This window comes from Malaclemys terrapin, chromosome 13 (genome assembly GCF_027887155.1).
Source record: "Malaclemys terrapin pileata isolate rMalTer1 chromosome 13, rMalTer1.hap1, whole genome shotgun sequence".
In the NCBI taxonomy this organism is placed as follows: Eukaryota; Metazoa; Chordata; order Testudines; family Emydidae; genus Malaclemys; species Malaclemys terrapin.
Window position 1 is genome coordinate 39,504,759 of NC_071517.1, and position 26,279 is coordinate 39,531,037.

Consider the following 26,279-nt stretch of genomic DNA (forward strand, 5'->3'; position numbering starts at 1 on the left):
GTTAAAAAGTATGCCTTTCAGACAGCTTATAGAGTATCCATCTTATGTACTAAGTATGATGTATTGTGTTATATAACTAAAATTGTACAATAACCCCATCATATTAATCGCTATAAAAATGTTATTGCTTGTGTTGTGCAGAAGTATGTTATTGTTGTTGTAAAAAACATAATAATAGTAATACCTTTCATGTCCATGCTCATCATGCATTGTCATTACATCCAATCAAAACCCCTAAAATTAAAGCATCTAATGTAAAATCTGAATTCCAAAATTTAATGAAAATAGAGATTTAAGAATGTTTGTTGTACTAGTAGTACAAAAGGGGGGGTTGTGGAAGCAGAGAAAAAACCGACAGAAAGGGGATGCAATACATGACAGTTCGTTAGCAAGAGTCAGGCTAACTGTAACCCTGATAACGCGAGATTTGTAGAAGCGAGGATTGTGTGAGGCGGGTGAGAAAAAACTGTGTAAGAAGTCATTATGACCTGGTATAGATAAGGTGTAGAAGACCTTGTGTAGATAAGGTATAGAAAATATTGTATGTTGGCAAGAGTCAAAACAAGTGAAGAAATGAGATATCAAGATGGCCTATGTATAAACAAAATGCAGCTGTCCCTCATTATTTCTGTAATAAAAAGTATAAATGCTTGCTGTAATTAGTTACCGGAGAGAGAGACCTGCTTAGCTCTCTCCCTCTGCGCAATTGTGAGAGTTAATAAAGCATCTGACTTGCTGTACCTAAACAAATAGTGAGAACTCTGTTTTCCTCCGACATGAGGTTATAGTCCCATGTGAAAATGTTCGATATCAGGGCAGTCCAGATGGGACTGGAGATCTCCGTCTTATGACTCAAACTTCCTCTGAATAAAGTTCAACAAGATCTGAGAGAAAAGGATCAGGTCCCAAGAGTTTTTATACAGATTTTTGCAGCCTCTCATCAGCAGGCAGTCCTTGGGAGAACTATTGTTCACTAGGCTTTTGAAGTAACCTTCTATTTCCTAAACATCACCAGTAATTAACTACATGGATTAACATAAGGTAATTATCCATAAAGAAGTTCATAGACAGTTTACCACAAACTTTAAAGAGACATGCAATGACATTATTACACCCAAGTTTCATCTACATGTTATTATTCCCTTTTGATCATTGAATTAACAGAATACAGCCCTAGACAGAACTGTTTGGTTCCATTGTTAACCTCTAACAAGATAAAGGCAAACATAGACTAGTACAAGTATCAGAGGGGTAACCGTGTTAGTCTGGATCTGTAAAGTGACAAAGAGTCCTGTGGCACCTTAAAAACTAACAGAAGTATTGGAGCATGATTTCAACAGTTTCCACCCCACCATCAACCTCAGCCTGGACCAATCTACAAGGGATGTCCACTTCCTAAACACCACGATACAAATAAGTGACAGTCATGTTAACACCACCCCACCCCACCGACCACTATGCCTACCTTCATGCCTCCAGCTTCCATCCCTGACACACCACATGATCCATCGTCTACAGCCAAGCGCTGAGCTGTAACCGCATTTGCTCCAACCCATCAGACACAGACCAACACCTACAAGATCTTCACCAAGCATTCTCAAAACTATGATACCAGCACGAGGAAATAAAGAAACAAATCAACAGAGCCAGACGTGTACCCAGAAGCCTCCTCCTGCAAGACAAGCCCAAGAAAGAAACCAACAGAACTCCACTGGCCATCACCTACAGTCCTCAGCTAAAACCTCTCCAACGCATCATCGGTGATCTACAACCTCTCCTGGACAATGATCCCTCGCTTTCACAGGCCTTGGGAGGCACGCCAGTCCTCGCCCAGAAACAAACCGCCAACCTTAAGCATATTCTCACCAGCAACCACACACCGCACCATAGTAACTCTAACTCAGGAACCAATCCATGCAACAAACCTCGATGCCAACTCTCCCCACATATTTACACCAGCGACACCATCACAGGACCTAACAAGATCAGCCACAACATCACCGGTTAATTCACTTGTATGTCCACCAATGTAACATACACCATCATGTGCCAGCAATGCCCCTCTGCTATGTACATCGGCCAAGCTGGACAATCCTACGTAAAAGTATAAATGGACACAAGTCAGATATTAGGAATGGCAATATACAAAAACCTGCAGGAGAACACTTCAACCTCCCTGGACACACAATAGCAGATTTAAAGGAGATCCTGCAGCAAAAAAACTTCAGGACCAAACTCCAAAGAGAAACTGCTGAACTTCAGTTCATTTGCAAATTTGACATAATGAGCTCAGGATTAAACAAAGACTGTGAATGGCTAGGCAACTACAAAAGCAGTTTCTCCTCCCTTGGTGTTCACACCTCAACTGCTAGAAGATGGCCTCCCTGATTGAACTAACCTCGTTATCTCTAGGCTGATTCTTGCCTGCATATTTATACCTGCCTCTGGAAATTTCCACCACATGCATCTGACAAAGTGGGTATTCACCCACAAAAGTTCATGCTCCAATACTTCTGTTAGTCTATAAGATGCCACAGGACTCTTTGTTGCTTTTTATAGACTACTACAGTTACCAACTTCTTCCAAGTCTTTAACATAAGTTTACATTTCAAAGCTCAAACTTATCTAACATGGATACACTTTTTTAACATGTCTCTAAAGGTTGAACTGGGTCTATTACATGCAAGTTGCTTAACCCTTTCTCTCCCAGTGTCACAGAAGTTTAGCTCCTGTGTGGATTCTCCCATGTTGAAGAAAGTCTGACCTCCGTATGAAACTTTTCCCACAGTCCAAGCACTTGTGGGGTCTCTCTCCTGTGTGGATTGCCTGATGTCTAATAAGGTGAGACCTCCGTATGAAACTTTTCCCACAGTCCAAGCACTTGTGGGGTCTCTCTCCTGTGTGGACTGCTTTATGTTTAATAAGGTGAGACCTCTGTATGAAACTTTTCCCACAGTCCAAGCACTTGTGGGGTCTCTCTCCTGTGTGGATTGCCTGATGTCTAATAAGGTGAGACCTCTGTATGAAACTTTTCCCACAGTCCAAGCATTTGTGGGGTCTCTCTCCTGAGTGGATTGCCTGATGTATAATAAGGTGAGACCTCCGTATGAAACTTTTCCCACAGTCCAAGCACTTGTGGGGTTTCTCTCCTGTGTGGATTGCTTGACGTTTAACAAGCTTTGAACTCTGTATGAAACTTTTCCCACAGTCCAAGCACTTGTGGGGTCTTTCTCCTCTGTGGATTGCCTGATGTCTAATAAGGTCTGACCTCCGTATGAAACTTTTCCCACAGTCCAAGCACATGTGGGGTTTCTCTCCTGTGTGGATTGCTTGATGTTTAATAAGGTGTGACCTCTGTATGAAACTTTTCCCACAGTCCAAGCACTTGTGGGGTCTCTCTCCTGTGTGGATTGCCTGATGTTTAACACAGTCTGACCTCCGTGTGAAACTTTTCCCACAGTCCAAGCACTTGTAGGGTCTCTCTCCTGTGTGGATTGCCTGATGTTTAATAAGGTGTGACCTCTGTTTGAAACTTTTCCCACAGTCCAAGCACTTATAGGGTCTCTCTCCTGTGTGGAATGCCTGATGTTGGAGAAGGTCTGACCTGCATATGAAACTTTTCCCACAGTCCAAGCACTTGTGGGGTCTCTCTCCTGTGTGGATTGCCTGATGTCTAATAAGGTCTGACCTCTCCATGAAACTTTTCCCACAGTCCAAGCACTTTTGGGATCTCTCTCCTGTCTGGATTCTCTGATGTGTAATTAATGCTGACTTCCAATTCAAACAGTTTCCACACTCGAGGCATTGAAAGGATTTCTCTCCCATGTGGCTTTTCTCATGGTTATTAAGATCTGAGCAGTTACTGAAGCTTTCCCCATGGGCCAAGCATTGAAGGGGTTCCCCTGCAGTATGGATTGTCTGATATGTCACAAGCTGTGATCTGAGAATGAATCCTTTTCCACATTCGAGGCACTGATAGGGTTTCTCTTCCTTGGGATTTGTCTGCTGGGCTGTGGGATCCTTGTCTCCTCCCCCACATATAATAGATTCATCCACTTTCTTCCTTGGGTGGTTTTTCAGTTGCCTCTCTGACTTGTGCCAATTACCTCCGGCTTCTCCCTCTTCAAAGCACTGGGATATACTCCCTTCAGCTCTTCCCACAAAGGTCCCCTGTGGTTCCACTTGCCCAGGAACTTCCTCATGATGATTCCCATCCTTCTTCTCATCCACTTTCTCATCACCTGCTGGGAGATAGAGACAATCCAGACAGGAGTCATTGTGCTAGGGAGAAAGAGGAATAGCAGCAAGGGAAAACCCAACACGCTAACACTGTGAAGACTGAGCAACTGGATTTTGCCTGCAGATCCCACCCAAACACTCCCAGGAATGGAAAGTTGGGAAGGAAACTCCTGCAGCTAACAGGACAGGTGGAAAGCCGTGAATGATATCTGTTGACTACAGCCCTGGCAGAGGTGAGGAAGAACTAAGGGGTCTTACTCACAGCATATTTTTGGGATTCTCAACTTTATCCTTCATTCACCAGATGGTTTCTGTTTCAGCCCTCACCTGTGTGACTGCCTCTCGGGATCTGTCTTTCCTCACAGGCCTGGAGATCCGGGACCCACAGTTCTTCCCCTTGTTCCAAGTGGGAGATCAGTTCAGGTTTGGGAATGGGAAATCCTGTGCAGGGGGTGAAAAGAGGCATGGTCAGGGCACATGGAGGATTGGAAGATTGTCTGTCATAAAGGGCATTCTTTGAGTAGTACCTCTCCCCATGATCTACTGGGGGAGGGATAGCTCAGTGGTTTGAGCATTGGCCTGCTAAACCCAGGGTTGTGAGTTCAATCCTTGAGGGGGCCACTTGGGAATCTGGGGCAAAATCAGTACTTGGTCCTGCTAGTGAAGGCAGGGGGCTGGACTCGATGACCTTTCAAGGTCCCTTCCAGTTCTAGGAGATGGGATATCTCCATTATTTATTTTTTATTATTTTATTTATTATTATTATCACTGAGCCCTCTTTGGAGAAGCAGATGTCTGGGTAAGTGGGGGAATTGTTACGCCTTCACAAGGAGTTCCCAGGTTCTATGTGCTATTGGGCCTTGCTGACACGCACACAGCTCTGGAGTTAGACCATTTCCTATTTCTAAATCTGCAGAGCCCAGAGTCTTCCCCAGGGCTAGAGCTATTCCCAAGAAGGGAAATGAAGAGGGATTTTGTGCGTCAGTAAGACAATACAGACAGGACAACGAACGACTTCTGCCCCCCCGAATGCTGGAGGGGTGGGCATGGTTTCGCATGTCCATTAGGTTTTGACACCTGTGTCCCAATGAAAGTCTCTCTCATGTGGCAGCTGCGCATTATGGAACCCATTCCCCTCCAATCTAACTGACCAGGGGAGAACGTGACCAGAGTCAGAAATGAAGACCTCATGGCTTCTAATAACCAAGGGGACGGGAATCCCTTACCCAGCGAGGTCACCATCTCATAGTTCTCCTGCATGACGTCCCTGTAGAGGGCTCTCTGACTGGGGTCCAGCAGAGCCCCCTGACCCTGGGTGAAATAGACAGCCACCTCCTCGAAGGTCACCAGCACCTGAAACAACAAGAGTCCCCCACTCAGCCCCTGCTGCACCAGCCACAATCCCGCTAGTCACAGGAGGGGAAGAAAAAAACAAACTTCTTGGAAGCTCTTGGAGGACCAGAGTAGCAGAATCCTACCCCCACCCCCACCCTGCTCAGAGCAGCCAGGAAGCTTCATGAGATGGGGAGAAGGTGAGAGCTCCTTGTCCTCCCCAGCAGATGGAGGAGGGTTAGGCCTTCTCACTTCCCAATTACCACACACTTGCCAGCCACAGGCTGATATGGGAAGCAAAGCTGTGAGCCAGGGACAGGAATCCCAACAGCTTCCCTTCGTATTTCAGAGCAGCCTCTGGCCAGTGGGTTGAGGCTCCAGCACTGGGAGTCTGGAAAATGTTCCCAGCACTGTCCAGGAGGGTTATGACCTCTTGGACAAATGGTGGTATGCCCCCTCCTACTCTGAAAATCAGCAGGTTTATCACACCCTGTCTCCTCCCTGCCTCTCCCTCCCGCCGTCCAGCAGCTCCCTGAAAATCCCCTACCTGAGCTGACTCCATCACAGCCATTTCCCTTCCCTGTCCCCTGGAAGACGGGACGATCTCAAGTGAAATCTAGATGTGATTCCTCAGCCTGTCAGGACGATTGGGAAGGTTTCAGAAGAGGCTTGAGTGCATGTCACAGCCCGATTCCCCCCAGGCTCTTTCCTTGCAGACAGACGCTCTGGACTCTGCCACACTGGAAAGAAACCCAGTTAGTTCATTACCACCCAGGCCAGGGCCCTCCCAGCGTAACTAAACCCCACGGGGCACTTTTAAACTCTCCCGTAAAAGAGTCTCTGAGCCCAACGCTGGAAGAAGAGCAGAACCAAAGAAGGCACCTTGGGGGATTCCCCCTGACATTATCGTGTCACCCCTCTAACTCTCCCCTTCCCCCCCAAGTAGTGCGGTGTTCAGTCGAGTCAGGAACTGGCTTTTCCTCTCTCAGCTCCTCCCCTTGTTCCCAGGGGGATGCAGGGAATGGATCCAGGCAGGTCTGGGATCTGGGAACCTCCCTCCCCATTTGTTGTTCCTGGTTTCCCCTTCCAGTCTCTCCTCTCTCCCTTTTTATCTTTTTCCCTTAGGAGAACCGGCGACTGCACCATTGTCCTGGGCCTTTGCTCTCATTAGGCAGCTCAGTCACTGCCACTGCTAACAGGGGTTTGATCCTGGCTGTGTCCATGGGGGCAGCAGCTCTGGGACTCACAGACACAGGGAGCCCCCTCCTCATGTAGGCCAAACTCACCAGCCAGTCCCTGAAAGGGGCCCTTTGTGCTGAGTCACTTTCCTGTCCAGTCCCAGCCCTTTACCCCCAGGTCTCTCCATCACCTGCAGGCTGCGGCTCAGGGGATGCTGTGAGCAGAACCCGGGGCTGCCCCAGGGGCTGGTTCCAGCCACCGCAGCAAGTCCCCACCTAGGCTGGGCACAGAGGGGATTTAATAAAGGTCTCTCCTCTGCTTGGTAAGAAGCAGCTTCTAGGTTTGGGCTCCCTGGTCAAAATACAGGAGGCAGCAGCTCCGGACCCAGGCAACTCCAGAGCTCTAATATCCTGAGCAGAGAGAGACACACACCCACCACCTCCTCTCCCTTAGCAATCACTGCTCTACAGCCAAAATGCTTCTCAAATAAATGTAGTCAAACTTTACTACTTCTGGGTCACTGAGTATGAAAATGATGCTTCAAATTGTTGATTGGCTCTAGTTTTCAAGATATGCTATTGGATATATATGACCCTTGACTTGGGAATGGCGGAGGATAAGTGAGTTATAAAGGGAAGGGATCTCACTTTAAACCAGAAATGACTAAAATACATCTTTGACTGGATCTATGAATAAATCTATGACTGGCTTTGGACAGTACTTGCTTTTTAGGCAAAACAATGAATGATGCAATCTGAAGCTGGTATTGCATCATACATGATATGAATTGCATCATGTTATTCCCACAAGTCATGGATGATGCAATCATAACGAAGCTTACATCACTCTGCTGAACAAACTGCCCTATATCAGCTCTAGAAATCATACAGTGTTGTGCTCTCTTATTTGTCAGTGTTTGATTTTGCAAAGGGACACAGTTCTGTTTAGCCAAAGTGAGCAGAGATGCCTCGTACTTGTGTGAACAGTGCAGATAACTTCTGCTATGTTTGTGGTGAAGTGACTTTTGCATCACAAAAGCGCAGTATAACCACTATGTTTAAGAAAGCCTATCACCTTTATTTTGGCTGCAAAATTGGAGATCAGGACAAGAGGTGGGCCCCACACATATGCTGCAACACTTGTGCAACAAATCTTCGCCAGTGGTTGAACAGGAAAAGGAAATCTATGCCTTTTGCAGTGCCAATGATTTGGAGAGAGCCAACAGATCATACCAGCAATTGTTACTACTGCCTGGTGCCTCCAGTTGGGAAAGGTGTGTCAAAGAAGAAAAAGTGGACTGTGCATTATCCAAACATTCCATCAGCTATACGCCCAGTACCCCACAGAGAAGCAATGCCGGTTCCTGATGCACCAGAATCATTCTCAATTGAGTCAGACGAGGAAGAGGAAGAGGATGAAACTTCTGGTCCTGAACCATCAATGTCACAGGACCCACATTTTCTCCCATCCTCCTCCTCTGAACCACACCTCATAACACAAGGTGAACTGAATGACCTTGTCAAGGATTTGGAACTACCCAAGAGTAAGGCAGAGCTGTTGGGCTACAGACTACAGCAGTGGAATCTCCTGGCAGGTGATGTTAGGGTTTCCATCTTCCGTGACAGTCAAAAGGATCTTGTCCCATTCTTCTTCATGGAAGGTGATCTTGTAGCCTCCAACAACATTGATGGTGTGATGGCAGCCCTTAACATTGTTCACGATCCAGATGAATGGAGACTGTTCATTGATTCATCGAAGATGAGTCTTAAAGCTGTTTTACTGCATAATGGCAATGTTTTGCCATCAATTCCAGTTGGTCATGCAGTCCATATGAAGGAAACCTCTGACAACATGAAACAACTTTTGAGGTGCATAAACTATGACCAACATCAGTGGCAGCTTTGTGGCGATTTTTGAAGGTTGTTGCTCTCTTGCTTGGTCTGCAGACTGGATACACAAAGTACTGCTGTTTTCTCTGCGAATGGGATAGTCGTGCAAGAGATTCCCACTACATCAAGAAAGATTGGCCACACCCACAGTCATTGGAGCCTGGGAGGAAAAGTGTTCAGCATCCACCACTTGTTGAATCAAGGAAGATTTTGTTACCACCCTTACACATCAAGCTGGGTCTGATGAAGAATGTTGTCAAGGCCATTGACAAAACACAAGCAGCTTTCAAATACCTCCGTGGAAAATTTCCAAGGTTAAGTGAAGCTAAGATAAAGGAAGGTGTCTTTGTTGGTCCTCAGATTCGTGAACTTCTTCCAGATGATGCATTTGACCATGCACTGCGTGGCAAGGAAAAGACAGCATGGAAAGCCTTCCAGTTAGTGGCAATAAATTTTCTCGGAAACAACAAGGCAGACAACTACAGGTTGTGGGTAGAAAACCTCCTCAAGGCATACAAAAGCCTTGGTTGCAAAATGTCACTAAAGATATATTTTTTGCACTCTCATCTAGATTTTTTTCCACCGAACTGCGGAGCAGTGAGCAACGAGCACGGCAAGCGATTTCACCAGGACATTGCAACAATGGAGAAATGCTATCAGGGCAAATGGAGCCCATCAATGCTTGCAGACTATTGCTGGACAGTGACAAGAGATGCTCCATTTAATGAATACAAGAGACAAACCAAGAAGCTCTGAGTAGACACTGAATAGGACTAAACTATGTACAGAATAGTTTTTTGCCTTTTGTTTCATAATAAATTGTATTTGTATAACCCTTTTGCTGATTTTTAAAGTGTTACATAAACAGGACAGGTGAAATATTATCATGTAAAGCAACCATAAACACATGAAAAGACCTAGGTTTACAATTTATGATTAAAACTCTACTATCTACACAATATACATAGACATAAAATGTAAAAACTTAAATATCTTAGAAACAGTAGCCAATAAGTTGTTTTAATTGTCATATTTGAATTCAGCACATCAAAATACATAATAAACAGCACATTTTATCTCTGAAGCAGACGACTTCTCAAAAATTGTAGACCAGTGTAACCAGCGCTCTCCGGTGGCAACACCCGATTAATGAGCTGCCTGGACTCTGCCCCCAGGGACAGGCAGTGTTATCTAACCAGGGCACAGTATCTAGCCTGTCTGACTCATCAAGGACCCCTCCCGCCCAGCCTCTGCTTGAACCAAGTCAGAAGAAAGACTTGCAAGAAAGCAATGAAAAGGACATGGGAGACACACCTAAACCCCTCCAGACAAGGGTGACAGGATTAAAGCAACTCCCCTAGCCTCATTTGCAAAGAACATGGGACAGGGTGGCACCTCTACTAGCATACAGACTGGAGAACAGAGTAACTTTCATGGTTAAGCTGGTTGCTTCTCTCCCCCTCTCCCTTTCCCCCCACTGCCCGTGGGTGTTTGAGGCTACCCCAGTTGCACTGCAGCAACGCTCCTCCTCGTTCCTAAACTAAAGATCCCCGCAGCACCCAAAAATCCTGTGGGGTTTGCTCTTCAAGTGGGTTACTACCAAAAAGACTGTAACGTGAAAGTGGAGACAGGGACGTGCTGAACCTGGGGCACATGAGGGTGCGAGCTTAGAGGTGCTGCTCAACCCAGCCTACTGAGTCCAGGGATATATAAGGGGTCAGCTTGGGAGTGCTGATTAACCCGGTCTTCTGTGGGTGTATGTGTGCGCATGCTCGCATCTGATTCTGGAGCTGGAGGAACCCAGCCCTGGGGAACCTAGGTCTTGCAGGATAGTTCCATTGGGAGGGGACTTGCAGCAGGGAGAAGTAGAGCGCTGTATCAGAACAAAAGTGACACAAACAGTACATTGATAGAATTACAGAATTGCTCCCGCACCCTCAGAAAAGTAACCCTAATAAATGAGTGTAGACCAAAGTAACGGGCAAAGCTGGTAACCGCAGGCAGAGGCTGATCTCATTGGCCCATCCACATTCACCCCTGCCATACACAGCAGTGACTCTGGTTTGTCACCAGTGTGGCCGAGATCTGAATCCTGCACGTAAATCAGACCAGGGCCCTGGGCAGCCCGAGTGCCTGTGCATATTTGCCTTGTAGCTTCTGATCCCTGAGGGGTTAGTCCCCTGCTCAACCCCAATGCTCATTTCACCAGTTCCAGGAAACATGTTCAGCACCTCATGCTCTCCTACCCCATGGGGCAGAGGGGCTACCATTGCTTGTATCTCTTACCATCCCTGTGACCAGTTACTGCATCGAGTGCAATTCCCTTCCTGATGCCGTGAATGAGGGATTCCACTGATTGCTCCTGTAAGGATAAGGCCTTTTCCTGTAGCCATATTGTGAGGCCTACGGCCTTTGTCTGCAGCCATATTAGGAGAACAGGAGCCATGAGCTAAGAAGCAGGAAGTCATATCCTCACATTTCATCTAAATTACATTAAAACAATGTAATATCAGGCTGTTAAAAAGGAGACCCTGTCCTAATAGCCCCCACTATCACTAGATAAAGAAACAGATCTTAAAATGGTTAAAGAAATCTTAGTTTGGTAGCATTCCAAACCACTTACGTATAGTTGTGGTTGGGAAATCCTCATTTCTTTATTGTTTTGTCTCTATGGTCCCCACTTCCCTCTTGTTTCTCTGTATGATCTCTGTCTGGTTCTTTGATTGTTTCTGTCTGTTACATAACTAATTTTGGAAGATGTAAATTAATTAAGGGGGTGGGGTATGATTCAATGGAGAATTTTGATACAATGTTAGGATTGGTTAGTAAAATTTTAGTAAAATGATTGGTTAAGGTACAGCTAAGCAGGACTCAAGTTTCACTATGTAATCTGGGGTCCAAAAAGGAGACGAGCAGAAAGAATAGAAAAAAGACCTGGAAGAAGAAGAACTCACCTCTAAGATACACCGGTCCAGACCCTTCTGGGCCCTATCAATAAACCCATTCCACTGAAACCTCCCTGCCCTGGACCCTGCCGCTCAGAGCCTCCATGTCCTCTGGCCACAGCACTATGGGGGCATCATCCATAAATGTCATCGAGTCAATGGGACAATGAAAGGAGACATCCAGATCCCTGGGAGGGGCATTCCTATGGAGACCCACAATTGTCCAGAGTCCCCAGTATCAACAGGGATTTTGGGGTGAGGGGGTCCTGCTCCTAGAGAGGCTGCCCAGAACATCACAAGATACATTTCACAGTGACAGTGACTCTGTGTGTGATTCGCTCTGGTAAGAGATTGCATCAGACAGCAGTTTGGCAGAGATGGTCTCTTGTCTACACACCAGGCTTTTTGGCTACTAGCCCTGAGCCTGGTCTACAAGGTCTGCTCCCCTAACTCAGATCACAGAGGAGTCACTTGTTAGTGCTTTGCTACCAAGTTCCCTCTGGTGATTCGTGGGGCCAAATTAACCTGTCACTGGTCTCTAGACGAAACCCCTTTATGTCTGCTCCAGCCAGGGCTCTGCTCATGGGGTTGTCCCTGCGAGGCCACTGGGGTTATTTGTCAAGCCCCGTTAACATATCCCTGGGCTGCAGGCAAAACCTCCCACATCCACCCAACTCTAGGGTTACCATATGTCCGGTTTTTCCCGGACATGTCCGGCTTTTCAGCAATCAAACCCCTGTCTGGGGGGAATTGCCGAAAAGCCACACATGTCCGGGCACTTCCTCTCCCGCGGCGGCTCTGCTCCGCTCCTCCCCTCTCAGACTTACAGAGCCAAGCTGCCCGAGCCAGCGCTACCGGCTTCGGGGAGCTCCCCCCTGCCTCTGGACCCCGAGCCCCCGGCCAGGCACTTCTCCTACCCAGCTCCAGCTGAGCTGCTCCCGTGGCGCAGGGTCCAGAGGCGGGGGGGGCTGCCCGAAGCCGGTAGCGCTGGCTGTGGGGGCAGGACTTGCAGGGGCTGGCTCAGACAGCTCCCATTGGAGCTTTTCCCAGCCAATGGGAGCTACTGAGCTTGGCTTGTGGCGGGCCCAGCACGTGGAGACCCAGGTTGCCCCTGATCCTAGGAGCAAACACAATGCCAAAACGAAAGTGTAAATTCACTGCAGAACTAAAGACGAAGTTCCCATGTTTTCGAAGTGGTAGAGACGAATGGGAAGCTGAGTGCATGGTATGTAGACCTGGTACTTACATCTCTGTGAAAAATAAAGGTGCTAATGATTTACAAACTCATGTGGACTCAGACAAGCATAAAAAAGCAGTTCAAGGAGAGAGCTCATCAACAAAATTGACAGATTATTTTGTAAAACCAGGCAGCGAATCAGAGGATGCTGTTACTGCAGCAGAGGGTGCATTTGCATTTCACACTGTTAAGCATCATAATAGCTTTAAGTCAATGGATTGCACATCTGTCTTGTTGAAGAAGAACATTCCCTGATTCTGAAGTGGCACGGAAATTTTCAAGTGCTAGAACCAAGACAGAAGCAATTGTTATCTCTGTGCTTGCACCGCATTCTGTTGATGTTGTTCTGAAAACATTTGAAGAAAATGACATAGCTTACTGTGGAGTTGCTACAGATGGAAGCAATCATGGTTCAGTGAAAATATTTCCAGTAATTATTCAGTATTTCAACTGGAAGAATGGCGGTTTGCAGTCAAGTTTGATTGAGGTCCAGAACACACCTAATGAGACTGCCGACACAATTGCTCATTACGTAAAAGAAACGCTTGAAAAAAATGGTTTGTTCGAAAAGTGTATTGCATTTACAGGTGACAACTGCAATACAATGTTTGGAGGACTCCGGCGTGATGAAGATGGAAAGAATGTGTTTGCAAACTTAAAGAAGTTGTTGCAGAAAAGAACATTAATTGGTGTGGGTTGCCCAGCACACATTTTGAACAACTGTGTTCACCATGCAGCAGAAAGAATGAACATTGACATTGAGAACATTATTTTTAAAATTTACCAGTACTTTCATATCTACACTGTCCGAACTGAGTGACTGAAGGAGTACTGTGAGGTTGTTGATGTTGAATACAGAAAGCTGCTTTCTCATAGCAAGACACGATGGCTGTCATTATTTCCGGGCATTACAAGGCTGATACAGATGTTTCCAGCCTTGAAGTCATTCTTTCTGTCACAGGACAAACCACCCATAGTGCTTAAGACATTTTTTGAGTATGAATTAAGTGAGATTTACCTCTGGCACATGCATTCACTCATGAGTGTATTCCAAACTTACATCCAAGAAATCGAAAGGGAAAGCAATTCTGTTGTGGAAGTGCTGAACAGTTTGAACTCGGTTCAGACTATCCTTCTTGAACGCAAGACTCACAACTTTATGTCCCTGAAAGTTAAGGGACTACTGGCACAAAAGCGCATGGAAGGAATTGATGAAGAGTGTGACAAATTCTGTGCTGAAGTGAATAATATGTACAGCAGATGCTTAGAATATTTGGAGATGTGGCTTAGACCCCTTAAAGACTTCTCTTGTTTCAGGTGGATTACCCTGAGTGAGACACCGAATTGGAGTGATGTGGAACCTTGTATCAAGTACCTGACCGATAAGGGGATTCAAATTGATGACGTGAAGTGTTTTGATCAGTTCAGCAACCTGAAGAAGTTTACAGAAAGTTGCAACAGTGATGAAGAGTTCAGTAATTTGCTAGCACACCAGAAGTGGACCAAATATTTTGAGAAATCCAAAAACATTGAGTGTCATTCAGAACTGTTAAAGATTGCATAGTTTTTCTTTGCTATTCCTTTTCACAATGCAAATGTAGAGCGAATTTTTTCACTGATGCAAAGCCAGTGGACAAAGGAAAGGACCAACTTGAATGTTGAGTCGTTGAAAGGAATTCTACTTGTACAGTACAACTTCAGACAAACTTCTTGTAAAGACTTTCATGCCTTCTTAAAGAGCAATCAACCACTGCTGAGAAAAATGCGATCTGCAGAGAAGTATGCGTGGGCACATGAGGAGAAAGAAAACTGAAGAACTGGTGAAAGGAAAGGACTCACTACATATAAAGAATTACGTTTTAGAATTAAAGAATTAAATAGCTCAAAATGTCCGAGATTTTACCGGGCAGGGAGGAGAACTGGGTGCTCCAAGGCATCTGGGGAGCTGGGAAACAGAACAGTGTGAGCTGCGTGTCCTCACCGCTCCCAAAAACTGAGCGCCGGGTCAGATCCTCCACTGAGCAGCTTCATTAAAGTCATGGGAGTCTATACTAGTGGAGTGCCTGACTTTGGAATTGGTGCAGCTGTTTCGTGTAGCTGGGAGGGAGGAGGGGGAATGTGGGGTGCTCAGGGGAGGGGGCGGAGACTTTGGGAAAGAGGTTGGAATGGGGGCAGGGAAGGGGCAGAGTTGGGCGGGGCCGGGGGCGGGGAAAGGGGTAGGACTGGGGGAGGGGAAGGGGCGGAGTTGGGGCGGGGCCGGGGCCCCGTGGAGTGTCCTCTTTTTTCAATGTTCAAATATGGTAACCCTACCCAACTCCCAGGGCTCCTTGCTAGCGTTACAGCACAAATGGCAGCCAGCACAATTTCCTAGTGGTAGCCGTTACAAAGATCTAGGTCCAGATGCCCTTTAGAACGCAGCAGGGCACATGCTCAGAGGCAGAAACTAAGGTACTTTTACTCTGGAAATATAGCTGCTGCTGAGTGAGCTTTGGCATCCAGGGGGTTCGTCAGGAGTTTTCTATGTATCAGCGGACCCTAAACTGGGATTTAGGCTCCTAATCCCAGATTTATGTGTTTGGCCTCGTGTTTGGGTGCCTATGTGCCATTGTGAATCTAGCCCTGTCTCTAATGTGGCCACATGTAGCAGAAGCACCTGGGTTCATTGAATGTGAAGAACGTCAGGGTCTCCTTCCTTTCAAAACACTTCTCAGCATTATCAGCAAACCCTTCCCACACAGCCACCACAAGCATGCTCTTGTGCCGAGCTGCCCACAGATATCCCAGGGTATGACGAAGGGGGATGTTCTTAATGTTTTCTCGGAATACTGTGTGTGTGCCTCAGTTTCCCCAATGTGTTACTCAAGCATGGAGGTGGTGGGATACAGGTGTGTGATCATTGTGGAGACCCCGAGAGAGCAGGGGTGACTGCAGATTGGCTGCCTGGGAACAGAGAATGGTTGAACACTCTGTATCCTGGTTAGTGGTGGCCAGAGCCATCCTCTGCAAGGAGCCAGGCAAAGGTGTTGGAGAACAAAGAGAGATGGGGAGGCCAGGTGACCTGTTTGCCCAGGAAAGAGACAAAAAACAGAGGACGGTAACTGGGTGTGACTGAGGCTGGGCAGCTGGAAGCAGGTCAGACTCCTGGTTTGGAACTCACTACTTCACTCCTTCTCTTTGGACTTAGGAAAGCTACTGTGGGTTACACCTGGACTATACAAAACTTTAAAACTCTTCAGGAAGAGATCAAAGGCCTGATAATTAATAGTATTTGGGGGAAGGTCTCCTGAACTTGTCTGTGGTTGCCCTGACTACCACTGTCAAAATTAAGGCCACCTAACTTCTGAATGAAAGCATCCACACAGGGGTTTAAAGCGCTTGAACTAAGGGCTTGTCTACGCTACCGTCTGGATCGACAGCCAGCGATCGATCCAGTGAGGATTGATTTATCGTGTCTAGTATAGACGCAATAAATCAATTCCAGTACTCCATCTCAATGAGATACGCAAGGGGAATCGACGGCAGAGCATCTCCCGTCAACACACCACAGTGAAGACACCACAGTAAGTAGATCTAAGTACATTGACTACAGCTACGTTATTCACGTTGCAGAAGTTGTGTAACTTAGATCGATCCCCCGTAGTGTAGACCAGCTCTTAGGTGCATTAACTTCACACCTTTAGGGTCAGACCATGCAGACAAGCCCTCAAAGAGTAAAGGGAAGTAAATAGGAGAAATTGGTGTGTGTGTGGGGGGGGGGGGGGGGGGGGCAGTGGAATCCCAAACTAGTTCCTTTAGTTTCAAATGCTTCAACTTGTTTTCCATGAGGCCCACAGACATTCAAATGCAACATTCAAGTGCAGACATTCAAATGCAACACCTGGCAAAGGAGCAGTAGTAACAGGCACACAATCAGTATCAGAGATTTCAGCCCATGAACAATAATGGGTCATTTAACATCCAAGTCAGCAGTATAGTCTGTGTCTAAGGCCTGGTCTACACTACGGGTTTAGGTCGACTTTAGCAGCGTTAAATCGAATTAAGCCTGGACACGTCCACACGACGAAGCCCTTTCTTTCGACTTAAAGGGTCCTTTAAACCGGTTTCTTTACACCACCTCCGACGAGGGGATTAGCGATAAAACCGGCCTTTGCGGGTCGGAATTGGGGTAGTGTGGACGGAATTCGACGTTATTGGCCTCCGGGAGCTATCCCACAGTGCTTCATTGTGACCGCTCTGGACAGCACTCTCAACTCAGATGCACTGACCAGGTAGACAGGAAAAGACCCGCGAATGTTTGAATTTCATTTCCTGTTTGCTCAGCGTGGAGAGCACAGGTGACCATGCAGAGCTCATCAGCACAGGTAACCGTGATGGAGTCCCAGGATTGCAAAAGAGCTCCAGCATGGACTGAACGGGAGGTACGGGATCTGCTCGCCATATGGGGAGATGAAGCAGTGATAGCTGAACTCCGTAGCAGTAAAAGAAATGGCAAAGTATTAGAAAAGGTCTCCAAGGCCATGAAGGACCGAGGCCATAACAGGGACACACAGCAGTGCCGCGTGAAAAATAAGGAGCTACGGCAAGCTTACCACAAAGCCAGAGAAGCAAACAGAAGGTCCGGGGCAGAGCCGCAAACTTGCCGCTTCTACGCGGAGCTGCATGCCATTCTAGGGGGTGCAGCCACCACTACCCCAACCGTGTGCTATGACTCCGTCAATGGAGAAACACACAGGGAAGAAGGTTCGGGGAACGAGGAAGATGAGGATGGATGTACTGTAGGTAGCTCACAGCAGCAAGGAAGCGGAGAAACCGGTTTCCCCAACAGCCAGGATATGTTTGTTACCCTGGACATGGAACCAGTAACCCCCGAACTCACCCAAGACCCTCAGGGCACACAGGAGACCTCTGGTGAGTGTACCTTTGTAAATATTTGTAAACATTACACATGGTTTAAAAGCAAGCGTGTTTAATGATTAATTTGCCCTGGCAATCGCGGCCAATACATCTACTGGAAAAGTCTGTTAACGTGAATGGGGATGGAGTGGAAATCCTCCAGGGACATCTCCAGAAAGCTCTCCCTTATGTACTCCCAAAGCCTTTGCAAAAGGTTTCTGGGGAGGGCTGCCTTATCCCGTCCGCCATGGTAGGACACTTTACCATGCCAGGCCACTAGCACATAGTCTGGAATCATTGCATAACAAAGCATGGCAGCGTATGTTCCCGGTGTTTGCTGGCATGCAGACAATATCCATTCCTAATCTCTCTTTGTTATCCTCAGGAGAGTGATATCATCCACGGTCACCTGGTTGAAATGCGGTGATTTTATTAAGGGGACATTCAGAGGCGCCCGTTCCTGCTCTTCTGAACAGAAATGTTCCCCGCTGTTAACCACGCGGTGGAGGGGAGGGATGAAGAGATCATCCCAGAGAATCGTGTGTGTGTGTGTGGGGGGGTGGTTTACTTGGGTTTGTGCCGCATGTTAACCGGGAAACCGCAGCCCCTCCTTTTACATTGAAAACCCATTTTAAATGGACAACCCAATTCATCCTTGATATGGGAAATGCGCTGCTGTTTGCAACCTTTCCCGCATGTTAAGAAGATTAAGTAAGCCAAAACACTGTGGCCTACCATGGCTGCCTGCAAGCCGAAATATGCGACCTTGTAATGAAAGAGTGTACCCATTGTTCTCTAAAATGTGTCTTTTTTAACCACCTCTCCCTTCTCCTCCACCAGCTGCAAATGTTTCTCCTTCGCAGAGGCTAGTGAACATTAGAAAGAGAAAACGGAGGACGAGGGACGATATGTTCACGGAGCTGCAGATGTCCTCCCACGCTGATAGAGCACAGCAGAATGCGTGGAGGCAGTCAATGTCGGACATGAGAAAAGCACAATATGAACGAGATGAGAGGTGGCGGGCTGAATGGCGGGATGAAAAGAGCAAGTGGCGGGCTGAAGACGATAGGTGGCGTCAGCTTGCAGACAGACGGCAAGAGTCAATGCTCCGTCTGCTGGAGCATAAAACTGATATGCTCCAGCGTATGGTTGAGCTGCAGGAAAGGCAGCAGGAGCAGAGACCGCCGCTACAGCCCCTGTTTAACCAACAGCCCTCCTCCCCAAGTTCCATAGCCTCCTCACCAAGATGCCCAAGAACACGGTGGGGGGGCCTCCGTCCACCCAGTCACTCCACCCCAGATGATCGCCCAAGCATCAGAAGGCTGGCCTTCAATAAGACTTAAAGTTTTAAAATGCAGTGTGTCCTTTTTCATCCCTCCTCCCCCACCCATCCCAGGCTACCTTGGCAATTATCCCCCTACTTCTATGAGGAACTAATAAAGAATGCATGAATGTGAAAAAACAGTGACTTTATTGCCTCTGCAAGTGGTGCTCGAATTGGGGAGGGGAGGGTGGGGTGGGGTAGTTCGTTTACAGGGAAGTAGAGTGAACTGGGTCGGGGGGGGGGGTTTGGAGGGTTCATCAAGGAGAAACAAACAGAAGTTTCACACAGTAGCCTGGCCAGTCACAAAACTCGTTTTCAAAGCTTCTCTGATGCGCACCACGCCCTGCTGTGCTCCTCTAACCGCCCTGGTGTCTGGCTGTGCGTAATCAGTGGCCAGGCGAGTTGCTTCACCTCCCACCCCGCCATAAAGGTCTCCCCCTTACTCTCACAGATATTGTGGAGTGCACAGCAAGCAGCAATAACAATGGGGATATTCTTTTCGCTGAGGTCTGAGCGAGTCAGTAAGCTGCGCCAGCGCGCTTTTAAACGTCCAAATGCACATTCCACCACCATTCGTCACTTGCTCAGCCTGTAGTTGAACAGGTCCTGACTCCTGTCCAGGCTGCCTGTGTACGGCTTCATGAGCCATGGCATTAAGGGGTAGGCTGGGTCCCCAAGGATCACGATAGGCATTTCAACATCCCCAACGGTTACTTTCTGGTCCGGGAAGAAAGTCCCTTCCTCCAGCTTTCGAAACAGAGCAGAGTTCCTGAAGACGCAAGCATCATGTACCTTTCCTGGCCATCCCACGTTGATGTTGGTGAAACGTCCCTTGTGATCCACCAGGGCTTGCAGCAGCATTGAAAAGTACCCCTTGCAGTTTACGTAGTCGGTGGCTTGGTGCTCCGGTGACAAGATAGGGATATGGGTTCCGTCTATGGCCCCGCCACAGTTTGGGAATCCCATTTCAGCAAAACCATCCACTATTGACTGCACGTTGCCCAGAGTCACTACCCTTGATATCACCAGATCTTTCATTGCCCTGGCAAATTGGATCACAGCAGCCCCCACCGTAGATTTGCCCACTCCAAATTGATTCCCGACTGACCGGTAGCTGTCTGGCGTTGCAAGCTTCCACAGGGCTATCGCCACTCGCTTCTCAACTGTGAGGGCTGCTCTCATCTTGGTATCCTGGCGTTTCAGGACACGGGAAAGCAAGTCACAAAGTTCCATGAAAGTGCCCTTACGCATGCGAAAGTTTCGCAGCCACTGGGAATCATCCCATACCTGCAGCACGATGCGGTCCCACCAGTCTGTGCTTGTTTCCCGGGCCCACAATCGGCGTTCCACGGCATCAACCTGCCCCAGTGACACCATGATTTCCACATTGCTGAGGCCTGTGCCTTGTGAGAGGTCTATGTCCATGTCAATTTCCTCATCACTCTCTTCGCCGCGCTGCAATCGCCTCCTCGGCTGGTCCGGGTTTCGCCTTGGCATGTCCTGGCTCTGCATATACTCCAGGACAATGCCCGTGGTGTTCATAGTGCTCAAAATTGCCGCGGTGATCTGAGCGAGCTCCATGATACCAGTGCTAGCTATGGCGCCTGGTCAGAAAAAAGGCGCGAAACTAGTATCTGATGGACCAGGAGAAGGAGGGAGGGCGGGAGGGAGGGCCGAGTGACGACATGGCGTACAGGTACAGGAACAGGGAATTAAAATCAAGAAAGGTGGCTGTGCATCAGGGAGAAACACAAACAACTGTCACACAGAATGGTCCCCCCAAAGATTAAACTGAAAACCCTGGGCTTAGCAGGCCGTTGATTTCACGGAGGAAGGGGAAGCAAATGAATACAGAACAAATCTATTTTTTACATCTTAAGCTGGCAGCCGACGGTGCAGCATAGGTGATAGCCTCTGCAGTACGATGACGACGGTTACCAATCGTAATATACCATCGTCTACCAAAAGGCAAGGGGCTGCTGCTGTGTAGCAATGCAGCCCCACGTCTGCCAGCCCCACGTCCGCCAGCACCCAGCATCGCCCTCGGCCTCTTCTGGGTGCTTAGCAGACAATACTGGGCAATTGGCAGAAAATAGTATACTACGACTGGTAGCCATCATCATCGAAACAGTAGCATGTCTGCCCAGGTGGCCATGATTGACAGCCACTCCAGTACGACGACGACGGATACCAGTCATAATATATCATCGCCTAACAAAGGGCAAGGGGCTGGTGCAATGCAGCCCCACGGCTGCCAGCCCCACGGCTATTACTCATGCTACACCGTCTACCGCCAAAAGGCAGTTAGCAGCTGCTGCTGTGTAGCAATGCAGTCCCACGTCTGCCGGCACCCAGAGGACATATGGTGACGGTGAGCTCAGCTGAGCTGAGTGGGCTCCATGCTTGCCGTGGTATGTTGTCTGCACAGGTAACCCAGGTAAAAAGGCGCGAATCTATTGTCTGCCGTTGCTGTGACGGGGGGGGAGGGGCCTGACGACATGTACCCAGAACCGCTCGCGACACTGTTTTGCATCATCCGGGCATTGGGATCTCAACCCAGAATTCAAAAAAAAGGCGCGAAAGTAGTATCTGACGGACTAGGGGAAGGAGGGAGGACGGGCCGAGTGACGACATGGCGTACAGGTACAGGGAATTAAAATCAAGAACGGTGGCTGTGCATCAGGGAGAAACACAAACAACTGTCACACAGAATGGCACCCCCAAAGATTAAACTGAAAAACCTGGGTTTAGCAGGCCGTTGATTTGATGGAGGGAGGGGGAAGCAAATGAATACAGAGCAAATCTATTTTTTACATCTTTAGACGACGGTGCAGCGTGACTGATAGCCCTCGGCATCTTTCTGGGTGCTTGGCAGCAAATACTGGGAGCTTGGCAGTTAGTGTATGACGATGGTCTTCAGGCCTATTGCACCATCGGCTGCTCAGGGAAGACTCTGCTAATGTGCGATGAGCCAACTTGTAATAGGACGGTTAACAGTCGTAATACACCATCTACTGCCAAAAGGCAAGGGGCTGGTGCAATGCAGCCCCACGGCTGCCAGCACTCAGATTGCCGATGAAGGCTACCAGTGTACTGCACCGTCTACCACCAAAAGGCAGTTAGCAGCTGCTGCTGTGTAGCAATGCAGTCCCACGTTTGCCGGCACCCATAGGACATATGGTGACGGTGAGCTCAGCTGAGCTGAGCGGGCTCCATGCTTGACGTGGTATGTTGTCTGCACAGGTAACCCAGGTAAAAAGGCGTGAATCTATTGTCTGCCGTTGCTGTGACGGGGGGGAGGGGCCTGACCACATGTACCCAGAACCTCCCGCGACACTGTTTTGCATCATCCGGGCATTGGGATCTCAACCCAGAATTCCAAGGGGCGGCGGAGACTGCGGGAACTGTGGGATAGCTGTGGGATAGCTACCCATAGTGCAATGCTCCGGAAGTCGACGCTAGCCTCATACTGTGGACGCGGTCCGCCGACTAGAGCACTTAGAGCATTTTATGTGGGGACACACACAATCGGCTGTATACAACCGATTTCTATAAAACCGGCTTCTATAAATTTGAACTAATTTCGTAGTGTAGACATACCCTAAGACAATGGGTGTTTATACCAGGGGGTAACTAATCTGCATTAGCTATCCCAGTGTGAAAACATAAAAGAGGAAAAGCACTTTAGTTTCACCAAAGGTAAACTAGGTGAGGTCAGCACTGCATCCTCCTGCCTGACCAATGCAAAGGAGAAACAGAACAGGTCATTTTAAAAAATGACTTTGGCCGCACAAATCAGTACATTTGTCATAATGAAGAACATCCCTGAAATGTATCAGAACAAAAAACGTAGCACCCATAAAAGGCTGTGAACTTTAAATAGGCCATTAAAAGTATAAACAATGCAGTAGAAAAATCAACATTGATGTATGCAATAAATGAAGTCCCAGAAGAGTAAGATATGCACTTCTATGTGTGCAGGATGGGGGGTTACTCACACAAATAAGGTTTTAAAATCAATTTTCAGTTACAAGTGGTGGTGGGGATATCACATGTTCCCGGAAGTGCAAAATGGCATGGAATGTTACAGGATTGTACGGCCATTCTAGATATATGGATCCTTTGGAAGGGGTAGCTGTAAAAGCATGAAGTTAGTACGCCCCAAAGGTCCAGACACAACAAGGTAATAAAAGAAAAACAAAATTTATTTATGTATTTAAATCAGTCAGCACTGAACTCAAATTTCAATAGGGCAATAGAAACAGGAATTGTTACAGTGTTACCCTGAGATGTGATTGTCAAGCTACTAGCAAGTGTTCATATTTCCCATGATTATTTGCTATTAAAAATATGAATTCCATGGCACAATGACGTCCCTCTGCACAATGTTAATAAAGTTTAGGATGAAGAGCTCTGAGTAATATAAATAATATTTTTTAAAGGAACTAATTTAAAGGCGTGAGACTGCACAGACTGGATTCCAAGAGGAGTGAAACGCAGGGGACCAGGCACCCTGGCTAAGACACATTTATGAAGCGCTGGGCGGCTTTACACAGACATAGAAACTGTGAACTGGATTATTTTAAACACTAAAAGTAAGTACCTGTGACAATGATATTTTTTCGTGGGGGGACTGTAAATATTTCCCTGGATCAAGTCTTCATTAGCAGCTCGATGCACTGGGCCTTTAAGGACACGGCCCTGGGAAATGGGAGCTGAGATCCTGGGAAGGGGGCAGGAAAAGCCCCTCTGCCCCACCCCCCTTATTTTTGCAACCACTGCAGCTGGCTCACCCCATCGGGGGGTGTTTTACCCCCCGCACCCCGGCTCCCCCCCCCTCAGCCCCCACATGCCTCTGTCCCAGCCCCAGCACGGCCCGGCCGGGCTCCCCCGCCCCGCACACACCGGGAGCTGGCGGCAGTTTTCCCGGGCCCCGGGCAGGGAATCGCAGCCAGCTCCGCTGGGAGCAGCCCGGGGGTGACGGGGCCGGTGTCTCTTACCTTCCCTGCGAGCGGGGTGAACCGACACACACAGCTCTCGCTCCCAAGGCCCTACTTGGGTGTACTGAGCATGCGCACCGAACTGAGCATGCCCAGTACTCTTCGCTGTAGCCACTGCCCTCTCTCTGCCCTTACTTCTGCCTAGGATTTGCTGCCTCCTCTTTGGAGGGGTTTAAAGGATTAAGGGGGCAAAGCACAGCGGGGGTGGGGCTGTCAGGGTCTGAGCAGGAGACAGTAATTTACTGGCGGGAAGGCTCAAGCTACTGTAGCTAGCAGCAGAAGAGGGGCTGAAGGGGAAAACTCGGGGGTGGGAGCCGGGGTTAAGCAGCGGGGGAGTAGGGTGACCAGATCACTGACAGGAAATATGGGGGGGGGGAGGGCAAAAAACAATAACAACAACAAAAAAAGGTTTAAAAAAAAGCCATTTTACAGGTGCCGGGGGAATTAGCAGGCCCCGGCTGTGCCGCGGCCCCGCCCGTCGCCTCAGGGCCCCGCGCGAGTGGCCACGTAAAGTTTATTGGCCTGGCTTGAGCACAAAACGCAACCCTCCCCTTTTGCAACTGGGAGCGGTTTCTGCCACGCAGCGTAGCAGTTTGGTAAACTGTTTGTTAACTTGCTACCGCCTGTCCATGGGGTTGCGAATCAGGAGGGGATGGGGTATGTGGTCAAAAACAATCCCGATCTACTTCCTGACCGGAGTGGCCGCTTTCATTGCATTCGTGAAAGGGGAGGTAGGGTTTGTGGGTATGGAGCGTGCCCCTGAGCCCAAGTTGAGACCACAGTGGCCCCTTTTCATTTTTTCCACTGCAGGGATGGGGTATGTGGTCACAAACAATCCCGATCTGCTTCCTGACCAGAGTGGCCTCTTTCATTGAATTTGTGGTCGAAAACACTCCCGGTCTGCTTCCTCTGGGGGGATGGTTGCAAAACGGGAGGGATGGGGTTTGTGGTCGAAAACACTCACACTCTGCTTCCTCCTGGCTAATGTGCCAAATTGATCTATTGCATGATTGAGGCATGCTGTTTCACTTTTTTGTGTGTGAATCCGTGAAAAGGGAGGTAAGGTTTGGGGGAACGGAGCATGCCCCTGAGCCCAAGGTGAGACCACAGTGGCCCCTTTTCATTTTTTCCACTGGCTTCTCCTTGCTTAGTTCCAATGACTGGGCTGCTCATGCACCTGTCACTGGTCCAGGGATGGTTGCAAAACGGGAGGGATGGGTTTGTGGTCGAAAACACTCCCGGTCTGCTTCCTCTGGGGGGATGGTTGCAAAACGGGAGGGATGGGGTTGTGGTGGAAAACACTCCCGGTCTGCTTCCTCTGGGGGATGGTTGCAAAACGGGAGGGATGGGGTTGTGGTGGAAAACACTCCCGGTCTGCTTCCTCTGGGGGATGGTGGCAAAACGGGAGGGATGGTGTTGTGGTGGAAAACACTCCCGGTCTGCTTCCTCTGGGGGATGGTTGCAAAACGGGAGGGATGGTGTTGTGGTGGAAAACACTCACACTCTGCTTCCTCTGGGGGGATGGTTGCAAAACGGGAGGGATGGGGTTGTGGTCGAAAACAGTCACGGTCTGCTTCCTCTGGGGGGATGGTTGCAAAACGGGAGGGATGGTGTTGTGGTGGAAAACACTCCCGGTCTGCTTCCTCTGGGGGATGGTTGCAAAACGGGAGGGATGGTGTTGTGGTGGAAAACACTCACACTCTGCTTCCTCTGGGGGGATGGTTGCAAAACGGGAGGGATGGGGTTGTGGTCGAAAACAGTCACGGTCTGCTTCCTCTGGGGGGATGGTTGCAAAACGGGAGGGATGGGGTTGTGGTGGAAAACACTCCCGGTCTGCTTCCTCTGGGGGGATGGTTGCAAAACGGGAGGGATGGTGTTGTGGTGGAAAACACTCCCGGTCTGCTTCCTCTGGGGGATGGTTGCAAAACGGGAGGGATGGTGTTGTGGTGGAAAACACTCCCGGTCTGCTTCCTCTGGGGGATGGTTGCAAAACGGGAGGGATGGTGTTGTGGTGGAAAACACTCACGGTCTGCTTCCTCTGGGGGGATGGTTGCAAAACGGGAGGGATGGGGTTTGTGGTTGAAAACACTCACACTCTGCTTCCTCCTGGCTAATGTGCCAAATTGATCTATTGCATGATTGAGGCATGCTGTTTCACTTTTTTTTGTGTGAATCCGTGAAAAGGAATTTTTTTGACTTTACTCTTCCAATTTGCATCACATACAAAGCAATTTTTGGGGC

At 48.4% G+C, this 26,279-nt stretch overlaps 1 protein-coding gene across 3 annotated transcripts; it reads right to left on the reverse strand.

Moving 5' to 3' along the window:
• Nucleotides 1–1,066: 1,066 nt before the first annotated feature.
• On the reverse strand, nt 1,067–24,079 carry LOC128847468 (zinc finger protein 84-like). 3 transcript variants are annotated; one of them, XM_054046909.1, is made up of 5 exons: nt 24,039–24,079; nt 6,119–6,311; nt 5,466–5,592; nt 4,567–4,680; nt 1,067–4,241 (listed from the first exon to the last, which is right to left on the reverse strand). In XM_054046909.1, exons 2-5 carry the CDS (start codon nt 6,140–6,142, stop codon nt 2,713–2,715), a joined length of 1,794 nt encoding a protein of 597 aa, XP_053902884.1. In that variant the 5' UTR covers nt 6,143–6,311; nt 24,039–24,079; the 3' UTR covers nt 1,067–2,712. The 3 variants fall into 3 exon arrangements, with proteins under 3 accessions (XP_053902884.1, XP_053902882.1, XP_053902883.1); XM_054046907.1 differs by having other exon boundaries at nt 1,067–4,244; XM_054046908.1 differs by lacking the exon at nt 24,039–24,079 and having other exon boundaries at nt 1,067–4,244; nt 6,119–6,951.
• Between the last annotated feature and the right edge of the window lie 2,200 nt (nt 24,080–26,279).

Excerpts from the sequence above, each read along its gene's own strand:
- LOC128847468 (XM_054046907.1), bottom strand. The coding sequence starts at position 6,142 with ATGGCTGTGATGGAGTCAGCTCAG. Across the intron at positions 4,681-5,465 it reads TGAGATGGTGACCTCGCTGG|GATTTCCCATTCCCAAACCT; the intron begins GTAAGGGATTCC and ends CCCCCTGCACAG. Across the intron at positions 4,245-4,566 it reads CCCGAGAGGCAGTCACACAG|CAGGTGATGAGAAAGTGGAT; the intron begins GTGAGGGCTGAA and ends TCTATCTCCCAG.